This window comes from Neolamprologus multifasciatus, chromosome 17 (genome assembly GCF_963576455.1).
Source record: "Neolamprologus multifasciatus chromosome 17, fNeoMul1.2, whole genome shotgun sequence".
Taxonomy (NCBI): Eukaryota; Metazoa; Chordata; class Actinopteri; order Cichliformes; family Cichlidae; genus Neolamprologus; species Neolamprologus multifasciatus.
The window spans coordinates 4,026,092-4,037,375 of NC_140455.1; the positions used below are offsets into that span (position 1 = coordinate 4,026,092).

General features: G+C 44.4%; 1 protein-coding gene across 5 annotated transcripts in view; it reads right to left on the reverse strand.

Moving 5' to 3' along the window:
- The window catches only part of slc41a2b (solute carrier family 41 member 2b), a 43,762-nt gene extending 32,551 nt beyond the window's left edge, over window positions 1–11,211 (reverse strand). For 2 of the 5 annotated variants that reach the window (XR_014870406.1, XM_085138972.1), the window contains exons 1-6: window positions 11,066–11,208; window positions 9,452–10,090; window positions 8,092–8,199; window positions 3,953–4,024; window positions 3,289–3,433; window positions 3,012–3,158 (exon numbers count right to left, since the gene is read on the reverse strand). Coding sequence is in view for 4 of the 5 variants with exons in the window: in XM_085138972.1 (XP_084995098.1) it covers window positions 3,012–3,158; window positions 3,289–3,433; window positions 3,953–4,024; window positions 8,092–8,199; window positions 9,452–9,991 (1,012 nt within the window). In the remaining variant the exon portion in view is untranslated. The other 3 variants (XM_085138974.1, XM_085138973.1, XM_085138975.1) reach the window with 3 other exon arrangements.
- Between the last annotated feature and the right edge of the window lie 73 nt (window positions 11,212–11,284).

Consider the following 11,284-nt stretch of genomic DNA (forward strand, 5'->3'; position numbering starts at 1 on the left):
GCTGAGCCAGGACACGCTGGAGAGATTACATCTTTCAGTCGGGCTCGTCTGGGCTCTACAACCCAGCCTTGGATACGCAGCGATGGATCTCCATCACCGTGTGCGGCGAATGCACGGATGGATGTTCACACTAACTTTTACCAGATAAACTGGCACAAAAACAGACATTTTATCATTTAAGCATGTGTGCTGTCAGTGGACAGACAGATAACACCAAAGACTACTTGGCTGTGATGCCTGATATAATCCCCTCAGGTGCATTTGTATTCACATTATTGTGCGATCTACTGTACAATATAAAGCGCCTTGAGGCGACTGTTGTTGTGATTTGGCGCTAATAAATAAAATTGAAGTTTGCACAGGTACAACTTTATACACTCTTAATAATTTGTGGTAAAACTACAAGTGCACACCCTCTGTGCTCGCCAATAACCTTTATTTATGCGCCGATGTTTTCATGATGGGCTCAGCAGCCTGAACAGAGCTCAGCTGAAGTGTCTTCAGAACAGGTGTCCTAATTCTGCACAGTATGGATCAGTAATATAAAGTTTTCTTATATGGGTTCTATGAATATAATGAAGAGTAGCACACTGTATTAATCAGCCGATTGGCTGACTGTGAAACAGCAGCTTGTAATTAGAGCTGCCACAAACGATTATTTTGATAGTTGACTAGTCACAGATTATTTTTGCGATTAGTCGACTAATCAGATCATCATCCATTGGACGTAAAACTACAGCTTATTGCACCATCAGCATCTGCTCTTATATAACTATCATTAGCTTACAGCTTTAAGTGTTTAAGGTAAGTGCTAACTAAAAAGCCAAACAGATTTACTCAGGAACAAATAAAATATTGAAAAAAGCCAAACAATAACATGTTTAAGTTATCTAAGTGACTTATATATCATGTTTAACCTGAGTAGCGAAAGACGGCGGTGGGTTTGAAAACATTTTGCCGGGAGTCCGGTGTTCTCACGGCTCTAGTTAGCCTAGCCCCCGGCTAGCTATCGAGCTAGTGGGTAACAGACGTCTCCGAAAACGTCGGAGCGCTTTTTGAAAATATGTGGTGTCTTGATAAACTGAGCAGATATTTGAGGTTTACACAGCTACATTCTCACCTGAAAATATGTTAAACGTTTATTTTGTGACCCAGAAAGAATAATAAGAGTAATTGTCGCTACCTGATCCGTACCGGAAACCCGATCGGTACACCGCATGCGCGAAAGGTGTCTACTTCCGGTCGTAGGGTTTTACGATAGTTATGGGTCAGAGTATCGGTTAAGATGTTAAGAATAATAAGTATATCTTAAAATGTTTGCAATAATGAAGCATTTCAGTACAATGTAGACAAAAACGAAAAATAAAAAGATCGGGACTCCCCGATCCTTACTGCGCATGTGCAGATGTTTTCTTCTTCTTCTGTTCGTTTAATGGCAGTTTACTCCCCAGTGTACGAGGATACTGCCACCTGCTGACCGAGCAAATGAACCCTATTGTAAACTGAATTGGCGTCATTACAAACGTGTGTTAAATTTGATTTAGTGATAGTCGAGTGTGTTTATGCTTGTCTGTGTGGAGAGGATTGACTGGAATAGTGATGATGTCCGCTATCACTGTCAATTGTCAGTAAACACTTCATCTGGCTGCTGAATCTTCATGTGACACATTGCTAAGTCAATATTATTAAGTCTGTAATTAGGCGCCATTCTTCTTATTTTACGGCGCTGTTGTTCAATCGGGGAACGCTCTCTGTTGAGGAGAAAAGCATGAATTTGTTTGTATACGGATTATCCATTGTTTAAATGTCCCGGGCAGTCGAAAAGGAGGCAGAGCTGTTGAGAAATGCTACCCGATCTGTACCGGAAACCCGATCGGTACCCCGCATGCGCAAATCTTATGTCACTTCCTCTCTTTGCCAACATTGCGACATTCAATATATTTGAATGATACGGTTAGCGCCCAGTTAGCTCCTAGCATTTCTCAACAGCTCTGCCTCCTTTTCGACTACCGGGACATTTAAACAATGGATAATCCGTATACAAACAAATTCATGCTTTTCTCCTCAACAGAGAGCGTCCCCCGATTGAACAACAGCGCCGTAAAATAAGAAGAATGGCGCCTAATTACAGACTTAATAATATTGACTTAGCAATGTGTCGCGTGAAGATTCAGCAGCCAGATGAAGTGTTTACTGACAATTGACAGTGATAGCCGACATCATCATCACTATTCCAGTCAATCCTCTCCACACAGACAAGCATAAACACACTCGACTATCACTAAATCAAATTTAACACACGTTTGTAATGACACCAATTCAGTTTACAATAGGGTTCATTCGCTCGGTCAGCAGGTGGCAGTATCCTCGTACACTGGGGAGTAAACTGCCATTAAACGAACAGAAGAAGAAGAAAACATCTGCACATGCGCAGTAAGGATCAGGGAGTCCCGATCCGTAACTATCTTTTTATTTTTCGTTTTTGTCTACATTGTACTGAAATGCTTCATTATTGCAAACATTTTAAGATATACTTATTATTCTTAACATCTTAACCGATACTCTGACCCGTAACTATCGTAAAACGCTACGACCGGAAGTAGACACCTTTCGCGCATGCGGGGTACCGATCGGGTTTCCGGTACGGATCGGGTAGCGACAGACAGTAATATTAAAACTTACTAGCTGCCGCCATTGTTGGAAACTGAGCTGGGCTGCGCTATGAATTCTGGGACACAGCTTCTTCTTCTTCTTCGGGGTTTAACGGCAGCTGGCATCCTTGTACATGCAGTGCTGCCATCTTCTGTTTCAGTCCGTTATTACACTCTTAAATCCTACTACTTATTCCTGCGTCTTTTGTGATCTTACAAAGCTTCAAACGACGCGTCGACTATTAAATCAGTCGTCGACGGTTTTGATAGTCGACGTAATCGTGACTAGTCGATTAATCGTGGCAGCCCTACTTGTAATGCAGTCAGAACATATGCAAGTGTAGTAAAGGTAGGACCTACCCAGGCACTTGTACAAGCCTTGGCTTATCCAGGCCAGGATCGCCAAGGTTATGAGGTCACCAAAACTGGCTGCAATGGGTGTGGCTACGTTGTCTGGGTTAATCCCCGTCTTCTTCGAGCCCACAATTACCCCCACCATGATGATACCTGAATATGACATCAAGAGGATAAGCACATTACTCACAGCCATCACATTACAGGAAACTGAACATGTGTTAAAAAGGCCTGACGTGAAGCAGCAGCAGCATCACCACCGTGTCACAGTGTGTGTATTTACCCTGCAGCAGGGAGGCTATGAAGGCCGTGGCCACGCTGCTGGAGCAGAGCAAAACAGCGTGGCTCATCTGAAACTTCCCCTCTGGAATCCAACCAAGAACCACGGCTGCTACGGCCGCCAGGAAACCCACAACAGTGGCCTGAACCTGGGGCAGAGAGGCAGGAGATGATCCAGACTTATTAATGACACAAAATGACGTCCATTTTTCCCTGATAATTCCTGGTGACACGTTACATGCAGGACTTTATCATTACATACGTCATGTTGTCGTGTGTTTATCAGTACATAGGTAGATCATTAACACAGCCTGCACTCGGTCTGACGACACAGTTAAAGATTTTGGTCTAAATAAACACCCGCACGGTCCGAACAGTTACCCGCGTGCACCGTATCAATGTATACACACTGGATATCAGCCATAGCACTGCATTAATGTTATCACAGATTTGTGATATTTCATTCAACATATAAAATACAATTAAATGTTTTTTGTCATGAACAAAAAGGGAAAAAACTCCTGAGTAAAAGGTGTTTCTAAAAACTGCTCCCAGTAAAAAGAGAAACTAATAAAACTGCAGCTCATGCCAAAGCAAACAAAGCAGGATTGATTCACTTTATATGAAAATGTTCTCTCACAATGAAGACAGCCTCTGTGAGCGATTACCTGCTTCAGTGCCAGGTTCCCGATGATTAGATTCCACTTCTCGATGGGAGAATCCATCTTGCCCACATTGACCTGAGTTGGGATGGGAAGAGTTATTTTACAGAGTAAAGCCTGAGCCGCAGCCCGTCAGTGACGGCCTGTTGGAGACGCCACTTATTTTCCTGGAGTGACACTAAATTGATTAAATGCTAGAAACTTAATCTGAGTATTTCATATTGTGGGTTTCCCTGCAGAAATCTAAGAGAACTAAACAAATAGACTTAAAAGACTAACACAAACTCTGGGTCTGGCCTTTTCAGTCATGTGACATCTCCATCTGAACCGTCTGTGCTACACAAACACATTTACTGTTACGAATGTGAAGATGAGCTGTTTCCATCAGGCTGCTGAACACCTCACAGACACCTTCACATTATGCTCTACACACTGTATATAAAGGCCACTTGGTTTGGATACACACACACGTAGATATACATATTCAGTATTGCACATACACTCTTATATTGTACATATATTATTCACATAAGTCAGATTTAGCCAGTCCTATATTTTGCTTGTTCTTGTGTTCTTGCACACCTCTGTTGCTTGTGAAGCTCACACACTCACATGTGCTGTACTCGTGCACCTGCACATGTGATGTGACGATAAAAGTGATTTGATTTGAAAGCCTTACATCCCAAACCTGATGACCAGAGACGGAGCGCTTTCATGGGTTTAACCTTCTTCTGTATCAGTGATGGTCTGATCACATGTAAATGTATAACACACACACACACACACACACACACACACACGCACACACGGTACTTTTTAAAAATGAGAATGTCGTTAGTCATTTTCAACAATGTGCTTTTGCCAATAACTGGATTCAAACTGAACAAACATAATCCGACTTGTATCCCACTAACAGCTCAGGAATTCTGTCCGCGGTGTCTCGCACATCTCTGTGACGACATTCACAAACATGAATATTTCCCAACCATGTCGTAAAGGTGACACACAATAGCTGCACAAAATGTTCACACACTTATAAATGTATCCCTCAGATGATCTAAAGCTGAACATGTCTGTGTGTAATTATCTTGGTTAGCTGTGACTGCAGACTCACTGTTTGGATGAGTGGTTGTTGCTACGATCAGGCACATTTTCTGTGAGTGCATCTGTTCACAGCATTAACTTCATGCTGCCTGGACGTGACACGTTTAGGGGACGTCTGTAAACTGTGGCTCTAAGATGAGAACCTGGGATCCACTCTGAGTGAGCTGTTTGCACGAAGAAAAGACCTTTTTCTGTGGCCTACAGTCGTTCTGCTCATATGTGGCCCCTGTGCCTGACTGACCACCTCTCTGTCCCACTCTGATGCTTAGCTGAACTAACATGAACAATTAACTGTAATGTCAGCCAGCATCGACTTATTTCCTGAAATGTTAGCATGGAGTAAGATTATCTGTCAGATAATGCTTCTGCTTCTTAACTCAGATCAAACTGAGGTTATTGTACTCAGCGCTGAAAAGCTTAGAAGTATGGTATCTAAGCAGATTCTTACTCTGGATGGCATTACCTTGGCCTCCAGTAACACTGTGAGGAACCTTGGAGTCATTTTTGACCAGGATATGTCCTTCAACGCACATATTAAACAAATATGTAAGACTGCGTTCTTCCATTTGCGCAACATCTCTAAAGTTAGAAATATCCTGTCTCAGAGTGACGCTGAAAAACTAGTTCATGCATTTATTACTTCCAGGCTAGACTACTGCAATTCATTATTATCAGGATGTCCAAAAAACTCACTGAAAAGCCTTCAGTTAATCCAAAATGCTGCAGCAAGAGTCCTGACAGGGACTAGAAAGAGAGAGCAGATTTCTCCTGTTTTGGCTTCCCTTCATTGGCTTCCTGTTAAATCCAGAATTCAAAATCCTGCTCCTCACATACAAGGTCTTAAATAATCAGGCCCCATCTTATCTTAATGACCTTGTAGTACCATATCACCCTATTAGAGCACTTCGCTCCCGCTCTGCAGGCCTACTTGTTGTTCCTAGAGTATTTAAAAGTAGAATGAGAGGCAGAGTCTTCAGTTTTCAGGCCCCTCTTCTGTGGAACCAGCTTCCAGTTTGGATTCAGGAGACAGACACTATCTCTACTTTTAAGATTAGGCTTCAAACTTTCCTTTTTGCTAAAGCATATAGTTAGGGCTGGACCAGGTGACCCTGAATCCTCCCTTAGTTATGCTGCAATAGATGTAGGCTGCCGGGGGATTCCCATGATGCATTGAGTTTTTCCTTTCCAGTCACCTTTCTCACTCACTATGTATTAACAGACCTCTCTGCATTGAATCATATCTGTTATTAACCTCTGTCTCTCTTCCACAGCATGTCTTTATCCTGTCTTCCTTCTCTCACCCCAACCAATCACAGCAGATGGCCCCGCCCCTCCCTGAGCCTGGTTCTGCTGGAGGTTTCTTCCTGTTAAAAGGGAGTTTTTCCTTCCCACTGTCGCCAAAGTGCTGCTCATAGGGGGTCATATGATTGTTGGGTTTTTCTCTGTATCTATGAAGCGCCTTGAGGCGACTTTTGTTGTGATTTGGCGCTATATAAATAAAATTGAATTGAATTGAATTGAATACAGAAACTGTTTCTCATCATTTTATAGAGAAGTTCACCAATGAAAAGAGAAACGTGTGCTTTGACATTTATGGCTTTAGCTACTGTAAATAGTTAATCTCTAACTGTGATCTGATCTGTTTTGGTATGAGACGTGGAGCTAAGTGTAAATTCACTGCAACTGTAAGCCGGACGCTTGAAGCACTGATTGGATCTCAGGTGGAAGCTACAAGTAGATGAGTTGAAGTATGAAAACGTTCAAGTTAAGCCTCGCAGGAAGTAGAGTCAGCAGTTTGTGTACGATCACTGAAAGCAGCTGAGTTAGCAGCTGCAAGGAGTCAAACTTTTACCTGAATATGAAAAGTGTCACTTTTGAACCGTGGAAACAACTGTCAAAGCAGTGAAAGCCATTAAAGTGAAAGAGAAAAAGCAACAGAGTTGTTCATTGGAGAGATTTCAGTTCACTTGAATTTTAAAAGATCTAAATTGAAGCACTTAAGTGAGTTCACAGCATCAGAGGACTGACTCCTCCTCAGGTGTCAGATAGAAAAAGCTAAAAGCTAAAGTATCATCATGTCCAGGACGGACGCGGAAAGCATTTAAAGTGAAAAAGCATTTGAAGAGATTTAAGTGAAAATAGTTGAAGTTTTAGAAAAAACGAAGCCGCACTGTTGACGAACACGGTTCAAGAAGCTGGGAGCTTTTACACAACGACAGCTGAAACTGAATCTGAAGCTTTCAAAAGCTGCTAAACTGTGAAGCACTCGAAGCAACTAAGTCGACATTTACAGGTAAGAGCTTAAAGCACTTACCTGTAATGTAAAGGATGCACATTTCTGTGACTTCACACATGCAACAACGTTCTCATTCCTCAGCACCGCGAGGCAGAGCAGCTGTAACATGAAGACAAACTGTTTTTGGGACACCGCTGAGGAGACTCGGCTCATGCTAAGCTGCCTCTCTATGTTGACACAGCGCTGTGGATGTGCAGCTTGTGTGTGTGTGGCCAACAGGAAGCCAACAGAGACAGAATTCTGCTCAGTCGCCTCTTTGGACAAACAGGACTGCAGCGAGTCGGTTTATGGACAGAAGGAGAGACGGTTTAATGGGACAGGGTGCAAACACATGCTCACCCGAGCAGAGTCTGACCATTTGATCCTGGCTGCAACAGCCTCTCCCAACCCCCCGTCAGCAAATTCCTCCTGACTCCAGCTATTTCTACAACACTTTAAGTAATTCTTCTGTGAAAACGCCCAAAGTCGTTGTAACAGTTGTGCACATGAGCCTGTTGTGTTCACCGCACAGCGACACTGGAGCTCTAATCCAGACTGGGCTGGATGATGAAACCTAATCACAGTTAGAGGCTCTGTGGAGTCAGGACCACAAACATGATGCAACTATGTACACAAACACACACTGACATCACTGATCAGTGATCCTCTAACTGCAGCTACGAGCACGAGGCTGACGGGAAACCACGCCGTCCTTCTGAGAGCCAAACAACAAGCACGCACGTGTGTGTGTGTGTGTGTGTCTCACCGCTGTGGACAGCCTCGAGGCCAAAGTCATCTCCAGGTTTCCCTTGAGGCCGAGCAGAGCGGGAACCAGGATGAAGATCTCTGTGATGTACTGGAACGCCTCCCAGTGCTGCAGACAGCAGAGACTCACTTTGCTTTTTCTGTCTCCAAAAGTTGATTCTGTTCATCTGGACGTAGCGTTTACGTCCATTCACTCTCTGTGAATGGGACTCATGGCCATTGATCAGTGGTTGTTGATCAATGGTCATGACAATTTGCATAATTAAGATTAATGAGCTGACCTCTCAGCCCATTGTTCCTGCAGTGGGCTGGTTTCAGTCATTATGCAAATGTCCTGTTTATAAGATTGAAACCTGCAGTCAGCTGAGACTGAAGACGTCACCTGATGATGACGAAACGTTTCTCCCACAAAACGCTACGTCCAGATGAACAGAATCAAACTTTTGGAGATTTATTTTCCTGGAAGATTGAGATGCATCAAGACGTTTGCTTTTGTTGGCTGTCACTAAACGTCACACTTACATGTTGTGTTTACAGGATAAAACTGGGGATCTGCATGATTTCGCTGTGAAGCAGTGAAGTAAATCCAGCAGCGTTCACAGACTTTTCTTTCAAAGGTTTGTAATTCTGTCAGATGTTGGGATAACGTGACTGAGCTCTCTTCACACCTCACTGACCGCCCGCAGCAAAGCTTTCACGTTTGCATGAAGGACACATTTGGGACGCGAGCGGCCCTCGTTCAGCTCGTCGGCTCACGGCTCCACCGTCTGACAGATGGTTTGTAATCACCCAAAAAATGTAAATGTGCAGAAACAGAAAGGGTTGCAGGCGGGACCGCGCTCGAGGGAACGCTGCATTCCTACCAGGAAGTTAAACTTCAATACGTTCACAAAGAAACACTGAAATTAAAACTACGGTTTAGAAATGGAGTCGTTTCAGGGCAGAAATGACACTGGAAGGAGAAACAGAGGCTCCGTCTCCACTTCTGTGTCAAACAACCTGCTCACAGATGTGCGCCTCAAACATGTGATATGACAGAGCGCCGTTAACAACGCTGCCACAGAGCGCCCTGTGAGATTACAGTGAGATTACAGTCATATCAAGCTTGGCTGCCAGCATATAACCCAAGGAAGGTTTGGATCATGTGATCATTGTTAGTCAGCATTACAGGTCACAGCAGTGACACCATCCTCTTACTGCAGCCTGGTGGGGTGGGGGGACTAGTTTATTCCTATTAACAGCTACTTTCTATGTCCCACAACCACAGAGCAGAACTGAACAACACGCATGTTTGTAATGAACTTGAACGAGCCTTTAATCCCAGCCTGCTTTCACTGCTTTAATAACGCTGCTCAGTTTACCTGCACAACGTCCAGCACCATCCCAGCTGATACGGTTCCAAACCCGGCGAGAAGGAAAGGCACCAAAATCTGAAACGCCATAGCCAGCACTGACTCCTTTGGCATATTCTGCGTGTTCGATCGCAGCCCTTCCTCCTCCTCCTCCTCCTCGCCATCCGCCTCTTCACCTGAGAGCCTCCTCTCAGTGAGCATGGGCTCCGTCTCCGAGCAGTCTCCGTTGCCACAGTCTGCTAAAGTCAAAGAGGCGCGAGAGGCGCGCTCCAGAACCCGTCTACCTTCGATATGAGACGTCTCCTGTCTGTACCCGTTCTGGAGTGAGCTGGCCTCAGATTTAGCTCCAAGGTCCACCATGGCCAACCGCTCCTCCTGAAGTTTGGTGTAACCGGTCGGGACCATGGTTTGGAAAACGGAGGCGATCCAGCCCGGGGAAACGGGTTTCAGGGAGAGGCTGTTCCACCCGCCACCTGCTCCACTCATGCGCACTGTGAGACTAGAGCCAAGAGACTCCCCTATAGCTCCTTGTAGGCTTTGAATGCTCATGATGTGGTCCAGGGCTCCAGCGTCTCATCGCCTGTCATCCGGTCTGAGGGTGGTGTCCAGGCAGCGAGCGGGCGAAACAAGCTTCAGGGATTCATCAGCCTAAAGAAAACAGCACGAAATGAGAAGAGGAATATCTGCAGCTGCTCGTATGTATGAGACAAAACAACAATAAGAGATAAAGAGGAACAAAAGTGGAAATGCAGAGAAACAAGAGGTGACTGTCAGGTTAAAGCGTGCGTGTCATTACTGCAGGAAGGATTGAGTTTATTTTAAGTTTATTTTTAATACATCATCAAACAACGACGGGAAGAAATCCCAAGACTGGATCACCATCACAGATACATCAGCACCAGCATCACTGCTCGCCTGAACTTTCTTTAAAAGGACTCTTACCAGCTAGAAAATTAAAGAAATGAACAGGAACAGCTGAGCAGCATCCAAAGAGCACCGGAAATACAATTCAGCCGTGTTCCTGTCCTTCAGAAAACAGAAGTTAGCTGCTAGTGTCACTGCTGACAGAAACTAAATCCGAGCTTTCATCCAAGTGACGAAACGTTTCTCCCATAAACGCTACGTCCAGATGAACAGAATCAACTTTTGGAGATTTACTTCCCTGGATGAGAATCCGTTAAATCCGAGCTCCACCGAGCTGCTTCTGGAAATAAACCGAGGATGTTCACAAAGTTCTCCCATAATTCGCTGCTGTTCTGGTGTCTCCAGTTTATCTGCGTTTCGTTGGTAAAATGTTCTTGAGACGACAGTTTTCATACTTTTTTAATTGCCACTGTTCAGGCCTGTTTATTACCACCATCCTACTCAGCGGATCGTTCATGGATCATTTTGCCAAACAGGAACTTGACACAAACAGGCTGGTTGTGTATATGTTTACAGTCGCCACATAACACGGAAACGCTGCTAGCTAGCTGTGGAGGAATCAAAACAGTAGAAGGCACGTCGGCTGCCTACTTACCCGACGTTAAACGTAAACCGGGAGAATACGGTGGCCACAGTTAGCCAGCATTACAAAAGTAGATAGGATATATATAACTCTTCAGTGCTGAGGATTATTATTACCGTTGTTTTTATCCTTGACATACGTTTTCACTGTGAAGAAATTCCACCCAGAAGAGATGCCAGTCCTTTCCTCTGACAGCTAGCCAGCCAGAGAGCCGCGTCAGAGCGAGACTGGCCAACCAAGATCGTCTACGCGACACGACGAGCGACTCCGTTTGAAAATAACACCTGGTTACCAGAAGTCATAAATCCGGGTTGACCTGATTACAGACCCAAAGA